This window comes from Rhinoraja longicauda, chromosome 24 (assembly GCF_053455715.1).
Source record: "Rhinoraja longicauda isolate Sanriku21f chromosome 24, sRhiLon1.1, whole genome shotgun sequence".
In the NCBI taxonomy this organism is placed as follows: domain Eukaryota; kingdom Metazoa; phylum Chordata; class Chondrichthyes; order Rajiformes; family Arhynchobatidae; genus Rhinoraja; species Rhinoraja longicauda.
Genome location: NC_135976.1, coordinates 3862959 through 3886652, shown reverse-complemented (window position 1 = coordinate 3886652; position 23694 = coordinate 3862959). Strand labels below are relative to the sequence as shown.

The following is a 23694-nucleotide window of genomic DNA, read 5'->3' as shown; positions in this document are numbered from 1 at the left end:
GGGCCTGGTGGTGCTCCGACTCAGGGCCCGGTGGTGCTCCGACTCAGGGCCCGGTGGTGCTCTGACTCAGGGCCCGGTGGTGCTCCGACTCAGGGCCCGGTGGTGCTCCGACTCAAGGCCTGGTGGTGCTCCGACTCAGGGCCCGGTGGTGCTCCGACTCAAGGCCTGGTGGTGCTCTGACTCAGGGCCGGCCTGGTGGTGCTCCGACTCAGGGCCTGGTGGTGCTCCGACTCAGGGCCGGCCTGGTGGTGCTCCGACTCAGGGCCTGGTGGTGCTCTGACTCAGGGCCTGGTGGTGCTCCGACTCAAGGCCTGGTGGTGCTCCGACTCAGGGCCTGGTGGTGCTCCGACTCAGGGCCTGGTGGTGCTCCGACTCAAGGCCTGGTGGTGCTCCGACTCAAGGCCTGGTGGTGCTCCGACTCAGGGCCTGGTGGTGCTCCGACTCAGGGCCTGGTGGTGCTCCGACTCAGGGCCTGGTGGTGCTCCGACTCAAGGCCTGGTGGTGCTCCGACTCAGGGCCTGGTGGTGCTCCGACTCAGGGCCTGGTGGTGCTCCGACTCAGGGCCTGGTGGTGCTCCGACTCAAGGCCTGGTGGTGCTCCGACTCAGGGCCTGGTGGTGCTCCGACTCAAGGCCTGGTGGTGCTCCGACTCAAGGCCTGGTGGTGCTCCGACTCAGGGCCTGGTGGTGCTCCGACTCAGGGCCTGGTGGTGCTCCGACTCAAGGCCGGCCTGGTGGTGCTCCGACTCAGGGCCTGGTGGTGCTCCGACTCAGGGCCTGGTGGTGCTCCGACTCAGGGCCTGGTGGTGCTCCGACTCAAGGCCTGGTGGTGCTCCGACTCAGGGCCTGGTGGTGCTCCGACTCAGGGCCTGGTGGTGCTCCGACTCAAGGCCTGGTGGTGCTCCGACTCAGGGCCTGGTGGTGCTCTGACTCAGGGCCTGGTGGTGCTCCGACTCAGGGCCTGGTGGTGCTCCGACTCAGGGCCTGGTGGTGCTCCGACTCAGGGCCTGGTGGTGCTCTGACTCAGGGCCTGGTGGTGCTCCGACTCAGGGCCTGGTGGTGCTCCGACTCAGGGCCTGGTGGTGCTCCGACTCAGGGCCTGGTGGTGCTCCGACTCAAGGCCTGGTGGTGCTCCGACTCAGGGCCGGCCTGGTGGTGCTCCGACTCAGGGCCGGCCTGGTGGTGCTCCGACTCAGGGCCGGCCTGGTGGTGCTCCGACTCAGGGCCTGGTGGTGCTCTGACTAATGCATCAAAATACCACGCGTTTGTGTTCCACAACAATGACTCCAACACACAATCCACACCAACATACCCAGTGCAGTATGCAGTCAAACTACACGGTTCCAGATGGCCCTTTGGGATGGCCCTAGTCCTGTCTGTTAAGCAGAAGCGACTGGAGTAATTTCCCCAGCCTGTATTTAAACCTTATCCAACATCGCAAACACAAATGGTCCAGTTTATTCCTGTTCCTGGGAGCATGTTGCACGAAAATAGATTGGCGTGTTGCCACCTTACAACATACAAGATGACGCCTAGCACAATTTGGAGGAACAGCACCTCATATTTTGCTTGGCCAGCTTTCACCCCAGCGGTATGATAATTGACTTCTCTAACTCCAAGTAACCCTTGCTTTCCCTCTCTCCATTCCTCCCCCTTCCCAGTTCTCCGACCAGTCTGGCTGTCCCTGATTACATTTTATCTCTGTTGGCTTTAGTGTCACCTTCTCCGAGCTAACAATGATCTACTCTACATTTTCCTTAATCCCCATCTCTTTTGATGTCTCGATTTCACACCTTGCCCCCCTTTATCTCTCTGTCTGCCTCTCTCCTGACTCTCAGTCTGAAGAAGGGCCTCGACCCAAAGCGTCACCCTTTCCTTCTATCCAGATGTGCTGCCCGACCCACTGAGTGACTCCAGCATTTTGTGTCTATCTTCGAGAAACATCCACTGAACTGATTGCAACCAAGCGCTAGAATGATGATAGGTGTTGTACAAATGGAAGTTCGCATTGTAGATCAGGCCGTTTCCCCTTCAGCACACACTCACCTCCAGCGTACATCACCGCCAGCATTATGGAAGAGATCCATGACACTTGGCTGTCAGTGCAACTGAAGATATCCTTGATTTCTTTGAAGTAGACGGTGATGGCTTTGGGAAAAGCGTAGGAGAAGCCAATGGAGATGAAGGATCCCAGCACCACGGCCCAGCCCCATCCACCATCCGGAGGAGTGGACCCCTGTGGTCCTCCCACCGCTGGAGGCATCCTTGCACCTCAGAAGGCTGCAGGAGTTGAGATTACTGGGGGGAAAAAAAGCACAAAGATTAGCGAAGGTAATAACAACACAGAAATAAGACCACAAGCAATGACTTCTACTCATCAAGGTAGCAGGTACAAACGGCAAATGGTGCCATACTTCCCATCTCATGTGTGCACCAATAATAAACCTAAACCTCAGGTGCCCTGGGCATGTACAATGAGGATGAGATACAAGATCAATTTATTGTCACGTGTACCAATTAAGGTCCAGTGAAATGTGAGTTTCCATACAGCCATGCTAAGTAAAAAGCAACAAGACACACAGCCACATAAAATAAAATTTAACATAAACATCCACCACAGCGGATTCCACATTCCTCACTGTGATGGAAGGTAATAAAGTTCAAACTTCTTCCTCTTTGTTCTCCCACGGTTGGGGCTGTTCAACGCATCTGCAGTCGATCAAAGCTCCCGCAGCTCACGGTCCAAAGCCTCGCGTCGGGGAGATCGAAACTCCCGCGTCGGGAACGGTTGAAACTCTCTCCGCGGCACAGAGCTCCCGAGTCGGCCTCTTCTTACCAGGGACCGCGGGCTTCACGGTGTTAAAGTCCACAGGCCCCGCGGTTGGAGCTCTCCACAGTCGATCCCCGGCATTGTGATCGCAGCTCCGCGATGTTGAAGTCCGCCCCGTGCTCGCGGCATGAAGCGCCGGGGCCGGTCTCCAGGAAAGGCCGCCAACTCCTCGATGTTAGGCCGCAGTGGGGACGGAAGTACGATAGGCAAACAAAAACGCATCCCCGTCGAGGTCAGAGATTGAGAAAAAGTTACAAGATGTCTCAAGAATTTTTGAAAGAAGTGCTCTGTACGCGACCCAGATTCTATCCATCCGGGAATAGCTAGTGGATGGTGAAGAGTCTCCTTTATTTATATCGCACAAGTCATGAGACACAATAATGGGCTGTTCGTATAAATTAATCTGCACAATGAGTGAGGAGAGGCAGCTCACATTGCATCTGCTTATCTCAGCAGATCTTTCTATTCTCTCAAGTACTCTACCCACGTCACACTCCTCTGAATGCACCCGGACCACAACTATCACATGCAGCAGCAGCAAGTTTCATATTCTAATCATTCCTGGGAAATAAATGGTGCAATTTACTTATTGGATAAACTGGCGGCCATCTTGCCCTCTTGTCTTGGATTCAAACATAAATGGTACCATTCTCCCTATCCCGACAGCAGGTACAGCAGGCAGTGAAGAAAGCTAATGGCACGTTGGCCTTCATAACAAGAGGATTTCAGTATAGGAGTAAAGAGGTCCTTCTGCAGTTGTACAGGGCCCTGGTGAGACCGCATCTGGAGTATTGTGTGCAGTTTTGGTCTTCTAATTTGAGGAAGGACGTCCTTGCTATTGAGGCAGTGCAGCGTAGGTTCACCAGGTTAATTCCCGGGATGGCGGGACTGTCATATGAGGAAAGATTGGAAAGACTGGGCTTGTATTCACTGGAATTTAGAAGGATGAAAGGGGATCTTGCAGAAACATAAAATTCTAAAAGGACTGGACAAGCTAGATGCAGGAAAAATGTTCCCAAAGTTGGGGAGTCCAGAACCAGCGGCCACAGTCTAAGAATAAAGGGGAGGCCGTTTAAAACTGAGGTGAGAAAAAACATTTTCACCCAGAGAGTTGTGAATTTGTGGAATTCTCCGCCACAGTGGAGGCCAATTCACTGGATGAATTTAAGAGAGAGTTCGATAGAGCTCAAGGGGCTAGTGGAATCAAGGGATATGGGGAGAAGGCAGGCACGGGTTACTGATTGTGGATGATCAGCCATGATCACATTGAATGGCGGTCCTGGCCCGAAGGGCCAAATGGCCTCCACCTGCACCTATTTTCTGGTTCTATGTTACTATGTTTCTACCCTCTCCAAACCATTCAAAGGGCTCTGTCATGTTGCCTTTAAATTTTCTAAACAAAAATGTCCGGCATTAAAACGTTTCCGCAAGGGTGGCACGGTGGCTCAGCGGTAGAGCTGTTGCCTCACAGCGCCAGAGACCCGGGTTCAATCCTGACCACGGGTGCTGTCTGTACGGAGTTTGTACGTTCTCCCCGTGACCTGCGTGGGTTTTCTCCGGAATCGCCGATTTCCTCCCACACTCCAGAGACGTGCAAGTTTGGCTTGGAATAATTGTAAATTGCCCCTAGCGTGTGAAGGAATGCGTTAGTGCGCGGGGATTGCTGGTCGGCACGGACTCGGTAGGCCGAAGGGCCTGTTTCCACACAGTATCTCTAAACTAAAACTAAAGAAGTTGGATAAGAATGAGTTGGAAGGATATGGGTCAAACGCAGGCAGGTGGGAGTAATACAGATGGGGTAACTAAGATGCCACAGCAGACTGCTCCTTGCTTTTGGTCGTGTTTGTTCATTTGTGTCGTCTATGGAAATCCCACAAAGATTACTTTCATGGGAGAGGAACTCTCATTAACATCAGACATTCGGTTCCTCCAAACATTGTTCCGGAGTTCTCTCGCTGGCTGGATTATTTGGGCATGCTTGTCGGAGGGGGTGTGGTCATGTCGAAGGCCGTGAGACACAGGAGGACCAGGGGGAAGCGCTCTGGAGCGCTCGCCCGACTCCGGCGACGAGGATTACGCACACCGCTCCCGACCATATTCCTCGCAAATCTACGTTCTCGCAACAAAATGGATGCACTGCAACTGCGCCAAACAAACAAGGACTTCTCTCGAGCCGCTGCCCCGTGCTTCACCGCGACCTGGCTGTGTGAGTCGGCCCGGACAGTGCGCTGCTACTGGCTGGCCTTCGACTGCACAGTCAAGTTCCTTGTATGTACATAAGAAAATAACTGCAGATGCTGGTACAAATCAAAGGTATTTATTTCACAAAATGCTGGAGTAACTCAGCAGATCAGGCAGCATCTCGGGAGAGAAGGAATGGGTGACGTTTCGGGTCGGTCTGAAGAAGGGTCTCGACCCGAAACGCCACCCATTCCTTCTCTCCTGAGATGCTGCCTGACCTGCTGAGTTACTCCAGCATTTTGTGAAATAAATACCATCCTTAAATAAATATCATCCTTGTATATACACATCCCTAGTGGGTGTAGGATAGTGTTAATGTACGGGGATCGCTGGGCGGCACGGACTTGGTGGGCCGAAAAGGCCTGTTTCCGGCTGTATATATATGATATGATATGATATACTTGGCTAATAAATGTATTCAGATACTGATTCTGACTTTGGTCAGCACGGGCAAGTTGGGCTGAAGGGCTGGTTTCCACACCGTATGACTCTACGACTAAGCTGCAAGTTCTAAATTTGTTTCATTCGTTCCCTTATAACTCTTTCTGTGCTCTCTCCACTGCATTTATATTATTTTTATAGTATTATTCTAAATGTAACCCGTTAAAATCTGTCCTGGGAGTGTTTGACTGGAGCTTGAGAGCGGGACATTTTAACCTTGGCATAGCCAGTGATACGAGCAGACTCGGTGGCAGTTCTAACTGTACCGCACGGGAACACATCCTTTCAGCACACTCAAAAGTGAAATTCAGCCATGAAATTCACCCTCTCGTCCCCAACAAAGAGCTTTCAAAATAAGATGAATTAGAGGAAAAATTTTAGTCAGAAATTAGAACATGTCCCCAATTAATGTGTGGAAGTGGCTGAGACAAATTGTTTAGATATCTGTTCAAGGATATTAGGTGATTATATGAAGAAATATGAAGGCCATGCTGAAATGCCAAGAGGCTGATGGGATTGGAGCCAGCAACTGCTAGGCAAGAACACATGGACTTTTTAAGTTGACTGATTGCATGCAGCATAGAGGATAACCAATGTAAATGAAGTAAAGTTGTTTTTTTTGTCTACGTTCAGAGGGGGTGAGGTACAGAGGAAAGATACTAGAGGAGCAAGATGAACCACTCCATCTAAATCGCCCGTACTGGGGTGCAAAGGAGCGTAACATCCGCCATTTTAGTAGGCAAAACCCTTCGCTCTGCCTCTCGTAGTGTAATCAGTGTTTTGGGGGAACAGTATGTGTGATGGTACCATAAAAATGCAGAATATATCTCATCTATCAATTCACAGATTTTTGTTATTTTTCTTTTAAAATGTTTCTGCAAGTTTCTGCCAATTAAAGTGGCTGCGTGACATTCTACGGTTTTTCGGGCCGAGTGGTCTATCTTGTTCTGCTCTATTATCTTTGGTTCAGAGTAGGTGAGGGGAGTGGAAGGGTTGAGACGATCGAGGTCACATCGGCAGTTAGAAATGAAGAGGTCCATTGAGGGTAGAGGGCCATCCGGGGGAGTCCAAGAGGAGGGGGAACCGGTGGAGACGAGAGAAGGGCACATCACTAGGGTGAGGACTCCTTTTATTTATTTTTTAATACGTTCATAGGGGGTAAGGTTTGAGCAAGTGAGGGGAGTGGAAAAGTTGAGACGATTGATGTCACGTCGGCAGGGTCCGAAGAAGGGTCTCGACCCGAAACGTCACCCATTCCTTCTCTCCAGAGATGCAACCTCTCCTGCTGAGTTACTCCAGCATTTTGGGTCTATCGTCAATACAAATGACGTTTTCTCTGCACTGCCTCTGACGACTCAAGTCAAGCCCGATAGGCTGATTGATGCCCCGGCTCTGATTTACATCCTGTTCAAATCGGACGGCTTACCACAATCGTCTGGCTCAGGCCAACTACACAGTACCCAGAACCAAAGTTTCCTTGCGCCATTTGAGTTATCTCAAAGACAAATATAAATATTGACTCATTTTCCAAAGCTTCGGGGCCAGGCTCTCACAAATATTTACAGTTCATTTCGAATCTGAGGAATACTGAACTCAAAGGTACAGTCTGGGCGATTCCCCTCACATCGCTGGATAAATAAGAAGCAACAACAACATGTTCCGCCATTAAATCCAGGATCAAGGACCGCAGGAGCAGTGCGTTGACTGGCACGTGCCAAGTATCCGACCTCTGATTACAGGCTTCAAGCAAGGTGCAGGGGCCTTGTAGCCAGTTCCACTGCAAGGCTCCTGCGGGAAGTAGGAGCCAGAGGGCAGGCCCAAAAGAGGGCAATCAGAGAGCTTGCCAATGCTGCCGAACGGAGCAGTCACTGGCTGCAGCTGAAAGGAAGAGACGCTGCCTGGGCTGCCACGTGACCATCCAGAGGCTAACCATAAGATGCACACCCAGGTCTGATCACCCTGAGGTGGGCCTGCCTCGACTGAGGGTGTCTTGTGATAAAAGGCCGAAACACCCAGTGACGTTGAGGTACGCAACTGAAGATGTGTCTGAATGGTAGCAACATCACCTAGTGGTCATTCCCAAGAACAACACCATGCAAGTCAATTGTAGTGCTAAACTTTAGGCAGGACTGTAACGGCCAGTCCTACTAATCAATCTGATTCACACAGGTATCTGGAGGAATGGATGGATGGTGGATTTGGGAGAAGCGCTTGGATATAAATGTAAAATAATGTGCAGTGACTTCAACACCATTTTTCATCTCGAGGAACTTCACAGGAGTGCGGACAAAACAAAACATTACACCGACCAAATAACAGAGATATTGAGCCAGACTTTGCTGAGCACAGCCTAGTGGCCACATCCTCCATTAGGCCCTGAAGTTAACAAGTCCAGATTGACCCTCCTGACCAAGACCATTCTACAACGGACCATCAGAGCCTCACTGGAACTCGGTTCTTGAGTAATGTAATCTAGTCACTTGGGTAAGCCGGAATAATCAGCATCAACAAAAATGCGGAGATGCAAAGGGACTTGGGAGTGCTGGTGCAAGATTCCCAAGTTAATTTGCAGGTCGAATCATTAGTCAGGAAGGCAAATGTAATGCTAGCATCTATTTCGAGAGGACTAGATTACAAAAACAGGGATGTAATGTGGGAGTATTGTGAGCTATTTTGGGCCCCATATCTGAGGAAGGATGAGCTGGCACTGGAGAGGGTCCAGAGGAGGTTGACGAGAATTATCCCAGGAACAAGTGGGTTAACATATGATGGGCATGTATGACGGCACCGGGCCTGTACTCACTGGGGTTTAGAAGGATAAGGGAGGACCACATTGAAACTTACCGAATAGTGAAAGGTTTGGATAGAGTGGATGTGGAGAGGATGTTTCCACTAGTGGGAGAGTCTAGGACGAGAGGTCACAGCCTCAGAATAAAAGGATGTTCCTTTAGGAAGGAGATGAGGAGGAAATTCTTTAGTCAGAGGGTGGTGAATCTGTGGAATTCATTGCCACAGAAGGCTGTGGAGGCCAAGTCAATGGATATGTTTATGGTACAGATAGATAGATTCTTGATTAGTGTGGGTGTCAGGGGTTATGGGGAGAAGGCAGGAGAATGGGGTTGAGAGGGAGAGATAGATCAGCCCTGATTGAATGGCAGAGTAGACTTGATGGGCCGAATGGCCTAATTCTGTTCCTATCACATGAACTTTTGAAAATCCAGGAAATCTTTAACAGAGAGCAAGCCCCACCCTGATTTTCCTGGTAGCTCCACCCTAGCTTTGCCATTTGGCAACAGTATCACATTTTCTTCAAAGAAGGCACAAGGAAGTCCAAAACCTCACAGGTAATTGCTGGCTCCCAGCCTAGCTCAACAATACTTGGATCATTAAGGTCAGATGGCCTAAGGCTTGGATAAAAAGGAAGGTTGTGAGTCTATTATAAGGAAGAGACAGTGAATTGGGCAAGCAGCGAGCTTTGACGAAGGAATTTAGGAGCTTGAGAAATAGAATTAAAAAATCAATGTTTAGTTATCAGAATACCGTTAACAGAACAGATCCCGACTATGGGTGCTGTCTGTACGGAGTTTGTACGTTCTCCCCGTGGGTTTTCCCAGAGATCAAGTCAAGTCAAGTCGTTTATTTGTCACATACATATACAAGACGTGCAGTGAAATGAAAGTGGCAACGCCTCCAGATTGTGCTAAACTACAAAACAGAATAGAAAACAACAATTTTAACACAAAAAAATAAATTAATACAGTAAATTAAATTAGTCCCTGGTGATATGAGAGATAACAGTCCTGATGGCCTGTGGGAAGAAACTCCATCTCATCCTCTCCGTTTTCACAGCGTGACAGCGGAGGCGTTTGCCTGACTGTAGCAGCTGGAACAATCCGTTGCTGGGGTGGTAGGGGTCCCTCATAATGTTGCTGACTCTGGATCTGCACCTCCTGATGTATAGGTCCTGCAGGAGGGACCCTGCCGAACGCACTACTCTCTGCAGGGCCTTCCTGTCCTGGGCAGAGCTGTTCCCAAACCAGACTGTGATGTTGCCGGACAGGATGCTCTCTACAGCCCCAGAGTAGAAGCATTGAAGGATCCTGAGAGAGACACTCTAAATTTCCTCAAATCTCAAAGGTGAGAAAGGCGCTGCTTTGCCTTACCCACCAGTGCGGCAATGTGCGTTGTCCATGTCAGATCCTCTGTGATGTGGACTTCCAAGTATTTAAAGCTGCTCACTCTATCCACAGTAGACCCATTTATCTCCAGTGGCGTGTACATCCTCGGATGTTGAGCCCTTCTAAGGTCCACAATCAGCTCCTTAGTTTTTGTGACATTCAAGAGGAGGCTATTGTCCTGACACCAGAGTGCCAGATCAGCCACCTCCTCCCGGTAGGCCTTCTCATCGTTATCGGAGATCAGGCCCACCACCACAGTGTCATCAGCAAACTTGATGATGGAGTTGGAGCTGAACCTGGCTGAATCTTCGGTTTCCTCCCACACTCCAAAGACGTACAAGTATGTACGTTAATTGGCGCGGTGTATGTGCAAATTGTCCTTAGTGCGTGTAGGATAGTGTTAATGTGCGGGGATCGCTAGGCAGCGCGGACTCGATGGGCCGAAGAGCCTGTTTCCGCGCTGTATCTTTAAACTCAACTAAACTCTAAATACCGTTTAGAAAGAGTCTAAACAGATGAACTGGAATGTGCAGAAGCTGCAACAAGTATAGTAGAGACTTCAATTTAGGAAACAGAAGGTTGGGAATTCTCTGCCAACATTGCAGCGACATCCAGACCAAAGCCTCTTCAGGGCCCTCAGTCTCACAGTTCCCCTCCCAGGATACTCAATGTCCCAGTGGGACAGTCATCTTCTTCTACGAATGCAATGTTTGAATAAATGCAATTCATTCACTGATTGCACAAACATGACTAAACAATTAAATAGAGAGGCACAGAAATTGCACCAGTGTGAATTTGGCGAGAGAGAGAGAGAGCACATGGATGTGAAGAGACTTAGAAGTACAATATGAGAGAGATTCTCTCTGCCTCTACCCCGTCCAATTCAGTCAACGGGCTCTGTCATGTTGTCTTTAAATTTTCAACCTTAGAAACTTAGAAAATAGGTGCAGGAGGAGGCTATTCGGCCCTTCGAGCCAGCACCGCCATTCATTGTGATCTTCTAAACAAAAATGTTCACTCTGAAAAAGTTGCCACAAGGCCGGCACGGTGGCACGGCGGTAGAGTTGCTGCTTTACAGCGCCAGAGACCCAGGTTCGATCCCGACTACGGGTGCTTGTCTGTGTGGAGTTTGCACGTTCTCCCCGTGACCTGCTTGGGTTTTCCCTGAGATCTTTGGTTTCCTCCCACACTCCAAATTCATACAGGTTTGTAGTTTAATTGGCTTGGTACAAATGTAAAAAATTGGCCGCAGTGTGTGTAGAGTAGTGTTAGTGTACGGGGATCGCTGGTCGGCGTGGACTCGGTGGGCCGAAGGCCCCACTTCTGCGCTGTATCTCTGAACTAAACTAAACTAGGACTTCAGAATTGCCAGCACACCTGTTGGAACAGCCAGGGTTTTCCACCCTGCCATTTTCGAGCATCACATTGCAAAGGATTTCTTGCCGAATGCATTACCTTGTTGCAGTTAACCAAAGAAAAATAAAAAGACCCCATAAAATTTGCAGCAGCAAATAAACAAAGATGGGTGCAGAAATAAGTGGAAGAGGCCGAAGGGAACACACGAAGTTAGCGTACAGAATCAGTTACTGTAAAATATGAGCAACAGGAGATGGGCAGAGGGGACTCCTGCAGGAGCATGCTATTTACATCCATGCTGTCTACACCCTTCCCCATTCCCCTACTAGCCCAAAACGAATGGGGTCTGACTGTGCAGATGAAACACAAGGTAACTACAGATTAACTATGGTGGTAACAGAGTTGTGGCAATCCCTGAGTATGTCAATATTTCTGCAAAGTGAAACATTTGATAAAAGTGTAAGGAAATAACTGCAGATGCTGGTACAAATCGAAGGTATTTATTTCACAAAACGCTGGAGTAACTCAGCGGGTCAGGCAGCATCTCAGGAGAGAAGGAATGGGCGACGTTTCGGGTCGAGACCCTTCTTCAGACTGATGTCAGGGGGGCGGGACAAAGGAAGGACATAGATTTATATTTAGAGATACAGCGCAGAAACAGGCCCTTCGGCCCACCAGGTCCGCGCCACCAAACGATCCCCGCACACTAACACTATCCTACACCCACTAGGGACAATTTTTACATTTACCAAGCCAATTAGCCTACAAACCTGTACGTCTTTGGAGTGTGGGAGGAAACCGAAGATCTCGGAGAAAACCCACGCAGGTCACGGGGAGAAGGTACAAACTCTGTACGGACAGCACCCGTAGTCAGGATCGAACCGGAGTCTCCGGCGCTGCATTCGCTGTAAGGCAGCAACTCTACTGCTGCGCCACCGTGCCGCCCGATATAGGTAGAGACAGGAAGATAGAGGGAGAACTGGGAAGGGGGAGGAGAAGAGAGGGACAGAGGAACTATCTAAAGTTGGAGAAGTCAATGTTCATACCGCTGAGCTTGATAAAAGAGTCAGTTGAGCAGAATGTGCAAAATCCACCTTGGGTGAAGGAGCTGATCGAAGGCATTGTTTACTGCCTCAAGGCTACAGACAGCCCCAGAACACAAAGACACAGCATTACCTTAGACTGCACTCCTGTGACGTCGATAGCTGGAGGTCAACAAACTTTTTTTGTTTGGTTCTACATCGGAGTGGATTGTTTATCTTTACACAGTTCCTATTTCCCACTTAGTTCAGCGATGAATAATATCTATTTGTATACATTTATAATTGTGCAGGAAAGGACGTGCAGATGCTGGTTTAAACCGAAGATAGACACCAAAAGCTGGAGTAACTTAGCGGTCGGACAGCATCTCTGGAGAAAAGGAATGGGTGACGTTTCAGGTCGAGACCCTCCTTCAGACTAAGAGTCAGGGGAAAGGGAAACGAGAGATATAGACGGTGATGTGGAGAGATGTAGAACAAATGAATGAAAGATACGCAAAACAGTAACGCTGATAAAGGAAATAGGCCATTGTTAGCTGTGGGCTGGGTGAAAACAGGTTACAATGAGACTCAACAAGACGACTTTGAAGCTGGTACGACTAGGGTGGGGGAGGGATGGGGAGAGGGGATGCAAGGGTTATGTGAAGTTAGAGAAATTAATATTCATGCATTCAGTAAGATGCCCAAGCAAAATATGAGATGCTGTACTTTTTTGTGAACCTTCAAACCATTTGTAGGCTTTTAACCATTCATTGCAGCATCTCCACCTAACCTTATCACACTTCCAAGATTAAAAATCCTGAGCCAAGACTGTGCATGTTAGCTGTCTAAATGTCCAATGGAAACATCAAAGCTCAGCATAACCTAATTTTCCTCCCATATTAAAATACCTGGGTGATTATATGCACTTTCCTCCCGCTCCCTGTCCCATAAAGGGCACAGAGCATGTATATGCCTCCAGCACATTCAGAACATTGCGTATATGAAGGAACTGCAGATGCTGGTTTACACCGAAGATAGACACAAAATGCTGGAGTAACTCAGCGGGTCAGGGTCTGAAGGGTCTCGACCTGAAACGTCACCCATTCCTCCTCTCCAGAGATGCTGGCTGTCCCGCTGAATTACTCCGGCATTTGTTGTCTAAATTCAGAACTTTGTTGGAATCTAAGTATCAGATGAAAGGTCAGTACCTGGTAACTCTCACATGCACAGGTGAAGGCTCCAATGGACATTCACGTGGGTTGGCTTCTTCCTAATTGTTCCATCAGAAACATTTCTTTCTCCCTCTTATTTTGTGAAGCTCCATCTTTTGATCTGCTGCACTCTCTGTCTTTTTCTTTCTGTCACCAACACTCTCTCCAGTCTCCCCCTCCTCTATCTTTCCAACTTTCTCTCTGTTAGATTTTTCTTTTTTTTTAGATTTAGAGATACAGCGCGGAAACAGGCCCTTCTGCCCACCGTGTCCGCGCCGCCCAGCGATCCCCGCACACTAACACTATCCTACACACACTAGGGACAATTTTTACATTTTACCCAGTCAATTAACCTACAAACCGGCACGTCTTTGGAGTGTGGGAGGAACCTGAAGATCTCGGAGAAAACCCACGCGGGTCACGGGGAGAACGTACAAACTCCGTACAGACGGCGCCCGTAATCAGGATCGAACCTGAGTCTCCGGCGCTGCATTCGCTGTAAGACAGCAACTCTACCGCTGCGCCACCGTGCCGCCCAATGTTTTCTCCCAATGCCACTCACTCTTTCCTGAAGAAGTCTGAAGAAGGGTCTCGACCGAAAACAGCACCCGTTCCTCCTCTCCAGAGATGCTGAGTTACTCCAGCATTTTGTGTCTATCTTCGGTGCAGTTATTTCCCACACACCCTTTCCCCTTCTGGGTCTCTCCACCATCTTCCCTCATGTCACGAGGAGCTCTAAAGAAAGCATTATAATGCTTTTACAGAGGTGATTTAAGGGGGGATGATAATGCTGCACAAGCCACAGCCACTGCAGATCCTTCTTAGTTTACAAAGGCACAACCCACAGACATGCCGTGCACATAAATGAGCACGTGGGAGAGCAGTGGGATGGATGGGGATGGATGTGCTTGCTGCAGCTGGGGTGCATGTACCTGTGGCTGGGTGGAACGTGGCATTCCCATACTGCTTTCGGTAATAAAGAAAGCAAACTCAATGCTAGCATTTATTTCAAGAGGGCTTGTAAACAAAAAACAGGGACGTAATGTGGAGGCTCTATAAGGCGCTGGCAAGTCCACATTTGGAATATTGTGAGCAATTTTGGGCCCCATATCTGCACTTCAACTCCCCCTCCCATTCCCAGTCTGACCTTTCTGTCATGGGCCTCCTCCAGTGCCATAGTGAGGCCCACCAGAAATTGGAGGAACAGCACCTAATATTTCACCTGGGCAGCTTGCAGCCCAGTGGTATGAACATTGACTTCTCCAACTTTAGATAGTTCCTCTGTCCCTCCCTTCCCCTCCCCCTTCCCATATCTCCCTCCATCTTCCTGTTTCCACCTATATCCTTCCTTTGTCCCGCCACCCTGACATCAGTCTGAAGAAGGGTCTCGACCCGAAACGTCACCCATTCCTTCTCTCCTGAGATGCTGCCTGACCTGCTGAGTTACTCCAGCATTTTGTGAATAAATACCTTCGATTTGTACCAGCATCTGCAGTTATTTTCTTATAATATCTGAGGAAGGATGTGCTGGCCCTGGAGAGGGTCCCGAGGAGGGTTACAAGAATGATCCCAGGAATGAGTGGGTTCACCTATGATGAACGTTTGTCGGCACTGGGCATGCACTCGTTGGAGTTCAGAAGAATGAGGGGGGACCTGATTGAAACATACAGAATAGTGAAAGGCTTGGATAGAGTGGATGTGGAGAGGATGTTTCCACCAGTGGGAGAGTCTGGGACAAGAGGTCATAGCCTCAGAATTAAAGGACGTTCTTTTAGGAAGGAAATGAGGAGAACTTTATTTAGTCAGCGGGCGGTGAATCTGTGGAATTTTTTGCCACAGAAGGCTGTGGATATTTTTAAGACAGAGATAGATAGATTCTTAATTAGTACAGGTGTCAGGGGTTATGGGGAGAAGGCAGGAGAATGGGGTTAGGAGGGAGAGATCGATCAGTCATGACTGAATGGCGGAGTAGGCTTGATGGGCCGAATGGCCTAATTCTACTCACATGCCTTAAAACCTTATGACCTTCTCTCCCCATTGCCCCACCCCCACGAGCAGCAACAATCAGGGGGTGGGTCACGCCAAGCTGCGCTGAGTGCAGACTCACTCACTGAGTCAGTCAGACCGGTTGGCAGCTGTTCTTCCCCTGCCTGCTCGCTCCAACAACCCGGTTACTCTCATCCTCACCCGTACAGTATTCATTTTCAATTTACGATCATTCTGGGTGGTAAAGATTTCTCGGGAATGGAACCGTGTTCTAACCTGCGGAATCTGAGCTAGATAGAGCTCTTAAGGATAGCGGAGTCAGGCGGTATGGGGAGAAGGCAGGAACGGGGTAAAGGCAGGAACGGGGTACTGATTGAGAATGATCAGCCATGATCATATTGAATGGCGGTGCTGGCTCGAAGGGCCAAATGGCCTCCTCCTGCATCTATTGTCTATTCTCTATCCCTGTACACATACACGCATCTTGTACAGTATCGATATTCATGTCAGGCGTAGGATGCTGCAACGTTAAGTTGCTTCCAACAAAGAGGGTTGAAGTAGCCATTTAACCCGGTGCATGTATAAAGGCTTTTCACAGCAGCAAGTCAATATTAATCTCACTGCCCAAAGCTTTCACAATTTTCCTCTTCTTCGACTGTTTATATTTTTCCTTTAAAGGATGCAGGCCCCATCACATTCCCTGTGGAAAAGCATTCAACGTTTCCAACAACCCTTCAAGTGACAACAGTTATCTGGGACCATTCAAAGTTCATTGTATGAGAAAGTACAAGGCATGAGCAGTACTTTTATAGATGACACTGCAGTGGGTGGTATTGTAGACAGGGAAGATGGTTGTTAAAAATTGCAGCAGGATTTTGATCAGTTGGGCATGAGGAATGGTTGATACAGAGAAGTGCGAGGTGTTGCATTTTGGGAAGTCAAACATGGGGCAGGACCTACACAGTGAATGGTAGGGCTCTGTGCAGTATTGCAGAGCAGAGGGATCTAGAAGTGTAGGTGCATAGTTTCTTGAAAGTGGCGTCACAGGTCGATAGGGGTGGTCAAGAAACGCTTTCAGCACATTGGCCTTCATCAGTCAGAGTATCGAGTCTAGAATTTGGGAGGCTATGTCACAGTTGTACAAGACATTGTTGAGGCCACATTTGGAGTATTGTGTTCAGTTTAGGACACCCTGTAATAGGAAAGAGTTTGTTATGCTGTGAAATGTGCAGAGAAAAATTACGAGAATGTTGCCAGGACTCAAGGATCCGAGCTAGAGGGTGAGGTTGAGCAGGCTGGGACATTATTCCTTGGAGTGCAGGAGGAGGAGAGGGTGATCTTATAGAGGTGTACAAGATCATGAGAGGAATGCACATAGTCTTTTACCCAGAGTAGGGAATCAAGAACCAGAGAACATAGATTTAAGGGGGGGGGGGGCGGTAAGATTTAATAGGAGGCTGTGGGGGAACTTTTTAAAAAAACATCTGGGCAGGTGTGTGGATAGGATAGGTTTCAAAGGAGATGAGCCAAACACAGGCAGGTGGGTAATAGTGTAGATGGGACATGCTGGTTGGTATGGGCAAGTTTGAGTTTAGTGTATTGAGTTTGGTTTAGTAATTAAACTAAACTCAATAAACCAAAGGCAAACTTGCCCATGATGGGCCAAAGTGCCTGTTTCCACACTGTATGACTCTGTGACTCTATTCAGAATGTAATCTTTCTTGTAGCTATAGAGTATGTGCCATTTTAAACATGTCGGTGGGCCGAAGGGCTTGTTTCCGCGCTGTATTGCTACATTAAATGAAAGCAGGTCCTGGGATGGCAGGACTTTCATATGAAGAAAGACTGGATAGACCCGGCTTGTACTCGCTGGAATTTAGAAGATTGAGGGGGGATCTTATAGAAACTTACAAAATTCTTAAGGGGTTGGACAGGCTAGATGCAGGAAGATTGTTCCCGATGTTGGGGAAGTCCAGAACAAGGGGTCACAGTTTAAGGATAAGGGGGAAGTCTTTTAGGACTGAAATGAGAACGGTTTTTTCACACAGAGAGTGGTGAATCTATGGAATTCTCTGCCACAGAAGGTAGTTGAGGCCAGTTCATTGGCTATATTTAAGAGGGAGTTAGATGTGGCCCTTGTGGCTAAAGGGATCAGGGGGTATGGAGAGAAGGCAGGTTTCGGGTTACTGAGTTGGATGATCAGCCATGATCATATTGAATGTCGGTGCAGGCTCGAAGGGCCGAATGGCCTACTCCTGCACCTATTTTCTATGTTTCTATGTCCATCTGCTCGGCCTCTCAACATAATCATGGCTGATTTCCTATCCTGGTCCAATATCCAGCATCAATATCTAACAATCGTCCTAAACCAGCACTGTAATTCCTGCCACATTCTTCACTATCCTGCCCCCCCCATCTCATTGTGAGCCCATCTCTCCACTTTAGTTTAGTTCAGAGACACAGCATGGCAAAGGACCCTTCGGCCCACTGAGTGAACGCCGACCACCCGTTCACACTACTTTCTGTGTTACCCCAACTTTCTCATCCACTCCTTACACAACACGGGCAATTTTACAAGAGGCCAATTAACCTCCAAACCCACGGGAGGAAACCGGAGCACCCGGAGAGAACCCACATGGTTGCAGCAAAGACGTGCACACAACAGCCCCCGAGGTCGGGATCGAACCCAGGTCTCTGGCACTGAGACAGCTGTGCCACTGTGCTGCCCCTATTAATATATTGTATATATTACTGGGTAATTATACTACCCCGATAATTGCACTGGTCTAATTGTGCTTTAGTTGGTGCGGCACGGTGACGCAGCGGTAGAGTTGCTGCCTTACAGCGAATGCAGCGCCGGAGACTCAGGTTCGATCCTGACTACGGGCGCCATCTGTACGGAGTTTGTACGTTCTCCCCGTGACCTGCGTGGGTTTTCTCCGAGATCTTCGGGTTCCTCCCACACTCCAAAGACGTACAGGTATGTAGGTTAATTGGCTGGACAAATGTAAAAAAAACTGTCCCTAGTGTGTGTAGGATAGTGTTAATGTGCGGGGATCGCTGGGCGGCGCGGACCCGGTGGGCCGAAGGACCTGGTTCCGCACTGTATCTCTAAATCTAAATCTAAAATCTGAATACTTATCTCAGTACAGAGAGGGTGGGATGGGGCCATGAAGATTCCACACAAAATGACTGAAAATATGGAATCCCTCCTCCCCGAAACTGTGGTTTAGTTCAGAGATACAGCATGGAAACATATCCCTTTGGCCCACCGAGTCCGTGCCGACCAACATTCACCTGCACACCAGTTCTATCCTACACACTAGTGACAATTTACAGAAACCAATGAACCGACAAACCTGCACGTCTTTGGGATGTGGGAGAAAACCAGAGCACCCATAGAAAACCCACGTGCTCACAGGGAGAACGTACAAACTCCGTACACACCGCACCCTTAGTCAGGATCACTTGTAATCCATGGGGGAGTGAGAATAAGCAGGTTTGAGAAACTAAGTGACTGAAGAGCTCCCCCCATCAACAATCACCAGGTGGTGAGGAGGCAATATACTCGCCTGTCACATCTCCCCATCCCCATCTCTTTCTGCTTTCTGTAGAGACCAAACCCTCTGTAACACCCATCCCTTCCCACCTAACCCACAGCATCCACAGTTACCCTCCTCTGCAGGAGGTGTAACATCTGTCTTTACACTTCCTCTCTCAATTCCATCCAGGGACCCCCACAGCCCTTCCAGGCTTTCAGGCGAGGCAGAGATACACATGAACATCTTCAAACCTTGCCTGTTAGATAGAGCTCTAGGGGCTAGCAGAATCAAGGGATATGGGGAGAAGGCAGGCATGGGTTACTGATTGTGGATGATCACAATGAATGGCAGTGCTGGCTCGAAGGGCCAAATGGCCTCCTCCTGCACCTATATTCTATGTTTCTATTACATTTGCTGCTCCCAATGTACCCTCCTTTACATCAGCAAGACCAAACGCTGCTGGGCAACCATTTTGCAGAAAACCTGCACCCTGTCTGCCAAGGCCTTCTAGATCTCCAAGTTGCGAACCAACCAAACTCCATTTCCCTTATCCCCCCCTCTGTCCTTAGCCACCTCCATTGCCTGAGCGAGGCTACATGCAAACAGGAGAAACACCTCCTCATTGGCCACCTGGGAAGTTTACAACACAACAATATGAATATTGAATTCTCCAATTTCAAGTAGCCCCCTTTAACCCTCCTTTCATTACTGTGACCCCCCCCTCCCCCTCATAAACTCACACACACACTCCCGTATCCACTTCCACCCATACCCCTTTCTCCGGCCTTGCGTTTCACTCCTCCTCACCTCTCCTTATCTAACACCCTTTTGTCTTCTTTTCATCTCTAGCCGTTGTCACTTACTCCACTCATCTGCTGATCACCCCACCTCACTTGCACTTGCTAGGCTTTGTCCCACCCCACCTCTCTTTCCCAGCTTTCTACCCCCCCCCCCCCACCCCACCCCCACCCCCACTACTTCTATTAGCATGAAATGTGTCTTGACTGAAATCATCATTTGTCCATTTCCTCCACAGATGCTACCTGACCAGCTGAGTTCTTTTAGCACTTTGTGTTTTGCACAAGATCCCAGCATCTGCGATTTGTTGTGCCTCAATATATCCAGCAACTGTTTAGCAGACTGTATTGCTGAAGTTCACACATGAAGCTGCAATGTGGACATCGCCTTCTCACCAACTCCCAAAATAGATCTAATCCCCACAGATTATATCTGAACATGTCCAGGGAAAGGAGCACATAAAACAGTCTCACAAAGACACAAAGTGCTAGAGTAACTCAGCAGGTCAAGGAGCATCGCTGGAGAACACGAATAGGCGACATTTCGGGTTGGGACTCTTCGTCATGTTCTCCAGCACTTTGTGTCTTTTTTTCGTAAACTAACATCTGCAGTTCCTTGTGAGTACATCAAATGATCTGAAGTTGACATTCCTAACCTTGCAGCCCCATCCAAAGTCAATCACCCATTTCCCCAGTACAAAATGCATTTTCAGTAATGTTAATATACCTGCAGCAGTGTCAAAATACATTAAAACTGTCTACATATCCAGCTCTTGACCAAGGACAACGCTGCACTGAATTTCCTTCCCCAACACCCACCCCTAAGCATCAAATCTTCCCTGAATTGTCTAAACAATTTGTATCTTGATCCTGTTCACATAATAAAACTTTCCCCTAATCCTCCCTAACTGATAACCAACTCTCTCCCACTGCCAGCTCCCCAACCATTCTCATCAATCTGACGAGTACCAACTCTTACCAATGCCCCCCCAAACATTCATTCTTCCCAGTGTTCACTATCTTAACTATTGTTTCAGTTTAGTTTATTGCCACTTGTACTGATGCACAGCGAAAAGCTTTTTGTTGCGTGCTATCCAGTTAGCAGAAAGGCAATCCATGATTACAATCAAGCTATTTACAGTGTACAGATCCATGATAAGGGAATAACGTTTAGTGCAAGGTAAAGCCAGCAAAGTCCGATCTGAAGAAGAGTCTCGACATGAAACGTCACCCATTCCTTCTCTCCCGAGACGCTGCCTGTCCAGCTGAGTTAGACAATAGACAATAGGTGCAGGAGTAGGCCATTCAGCCCTTCGAGCCAGCACCGCCATTCAATGCGATCATGGCTGATCACTCTCAATCAGTACCCCGTTCCTGCCTTCTCCCCATACCCCCTCACTCCGCTATCCTTAAGAGCTCTATCCAGCTCTCTCTTGAAAGCATCCAACGAACTGGCCTCCACTGCCTTCTGAGGCAGAGAATTCCACACCTTCACCACTCTCTGACTGAAAAAGTTCTTCCTCATCTCCAGCTTTTTGTGTCTATCTCCGATCAAGGATAGTCTAACCCAATAGAGCAACAACTCTCAATGCCAGTACATTTGATCAATCTCTGGTTCTCACCGTCGGTATATCTGACCAACCACAAACTGACCCCAGCACATCAAACCAAGAATCAACTCTGCTCAGTATATCTGACTTAGTACCAATAAACACAAATTCTCCATAATCAGCTAGCCTACTTAAAACCTTCAACAAACCACCAATCTCCTATTATCCATGATGTCAACTTAGCCCATCATCCACAGCAAACCACCAGATCAACCCCTCGTCTCCTGCACTCCAAGGAATAATGTCCCACCCTACTCAACCTCTCCTATAGCTCAGGCCCTCGAGTCCTGGCAACATCCTCATACATCTTCCCCTGTACCCTTCCCAGCTTGCCAACATCTTTCCTATAAACACGGTGCCCAGAACTGAACACAATGCTCTAAAGTCTGAAGAAGGGTCTCGACCCGAAACGTCATCCATTCCTTCTCTCCTGAGATGCTGCCTGACCCGCTGAGTTACTCCAGCATTTTGTGAATAAATACCTTCGATTTGTACCAGCATTGTTGTACTTCGTGGTACTTTGTACTTTTGTTATGACTCTGGACGGACCACAAGTACACGTGTTTGAAAGGTTAGAATGCTGGAGCTTAAATCCAGGCTGTTTATTCCCATGGCCACCTGGAACCAGAGTGGCCACCTAATCCACTCATTCTCTTATATACATGTTACTACACAGGCAAACAAAGTAGTCCTTGTGATACAACAAAGTAGTCCTTGCAATATCACAACAAGCATCTGCAGTTGTTTTCTTATACAATGCTCTAAATGTGGCCTCACCAACGACTGATACAAGTGCAACATCCCTCCCTCCATCAGGACCATCAGTCCTGCCAAGTTAAGACACAAAGAGCTAGAGTAGATCAGGGAGGACCAGGGTCTCGACCTGAACCTTCTCTCCAGAGATGCTGCCTGTTATTGCAGTGTTTGTGTGTTGGAGTTACTCCAGCTTTGTGTGTGTGAGTTACTCCAGCCTTGTGTGTTGGAGTTACTCCAGCTTTGTGTGTGGGAGTTGCTCCAGCTTTGTGTGTGTGTGTCTCTGGTTTAACCCCTCATCCACAGTTGCCTCCCACACACACACACACACCACGCTGCCCAGTGAGTTGCCCGCTCCTCCAGCGCCAACTCTGCCCCAGTCTCAGTCACAGACCTGCCGTGGGATGCGAGCACACACTGCGGGTGCCCAGAGCCATAGTTTACACGTGGCCGGATGAGCAGCGAGCAGGAAGCCGCGTTCAGCCAGACAGCCAGCCTTTTGAAACTTTTGGAGAAGGGAAGAATAGTTGAAGCTGAAGGCGCGCTTGTAGCGCCAAGATGCGGTGACCAGAGCGGCCCCAGACACTGCTACATGGTGCGGGCCGGGGGGGGGGGGGGGGGGGACTGGGGCCAGCGGGGGGGCTGGGGCCAGGGGGGGGGCTGGGGCCAGGGGGGGGGGGGGGACTGGGGCCAGGGGGGGGGGCTGGGGCCAGCGGGGGGACTGGGGCCAGCGGGGGGGCTGGGGCCAGGGGGGGGGGGGGGACTGGGGCCAGGGGGGGGGCTGGGGCCAGCGGGGGGACTGGGGCCAGCGGGGGGGCTGGGGCCAGGGGGGGGGCTGGGGCCAGGGGGGGGGCTGGGGCCAGGGGGGGGGGGGCTGGGGCCAGCGGGGGGCTGGGGCCAGGGGGGGGACTGGGGCCAGGGGGGGGGCTGTGGCCAGGGGGGGGGCTGGGGCCAGGGGGGGGGGCTGGGGCCAGGGGGGGGACTGGGGCCAGGGGGGGGGGGGGCTGTGGCCAGGGGGGGGGGGCTGTGGCCAGGGGGGGGGGGGGCTGGGGCCAGGGGGGGGGCTGGGGCCAGGGGGGGGGCTGGGGCCAGGGGGGGGACTGGGGCCAGCGGGGGGCTGGGGCCAGGGGGGGGGGCTGGGGCCAGTGGGGGGGCTGGGGCCAGGGGGGGGGGGGGGCTGGGGCCAGTGGGGGGGGTGGCTGGGGCCAGGGGGGGGGGGGGGGGGGCTTGGGCCAGGGGGGGGGGGGGGCTTGGGCCAGGGGGGGGGGGGGGGGCTGGGGCAAGCTCAGCCCAGCCCGGGTACTAACCCTCCCTCCCTCCCTGGCCTGGGGGTCTCCTGGTCTCCTGCCCCCCTCCCCTCCCCTCCCCCCCCCCCCCCCCCGGGCAGCCAGCACCTCGCAGACAAAGCAGAGGCAACGCCAACATCACATCACGGCCCACTCCCATCACAACAAGACCTTCCCAAACACGAGAGAGAGGGAGAGGCACAGAGAGAGGTAGAGAGAGACAGAGGGATAGAGAGAGAGACACAGACAGAGAGAAAGGCACAGAGAGAGAGGAGAGAGAGAGAGGGGGAGAGAGGGAGAGAGAGGGGGTGAGAGGGGGGAGAGGAGAGGGGGGAGAGAGAGGGGGGAGAGAGAGGGGGGGAGAGGAGAAGGGGAGGGGAGAGGGGGAGGGGAGAGGGGGAGGGGAGAGGGGGGGGGGGAGGGAGAGAGGGAGAGTAACTCAG

General features: G+C 50.1%; 1 protein-coding gene across 3 annotated transcripts in view; it reads right to left on the bottom strand.

Annotated features, from left to right (window-relative positions):
* The window catches only part of LOC144605387 (monocarboxylate transporter 1-like), an 89164-nt gene that overhangs the window by 22712 nt on the left and 42758 nt on the right, over window positions 1-23694 (bottom strand). For 2 of the 3 annotated variants that reach the window (XM_078420554.1, XM_078420556.1), the window contains exon 2: window positions 2045-2296. In XM_078420554.1, coding sequence (XP_078276680.1) covers window positions 2045-2261 — 217 coding nt within the window. In that variant the 5' untranslated portion in view covers window positions 2262-2296. Of the gene's footprint in view, window positions 1-2044; window positions 2297-13839; window positions 13934-23694 lie in introns of those variants that run through there. The other variant, XM_078420555.1, reaches the window with a different exon arrangement.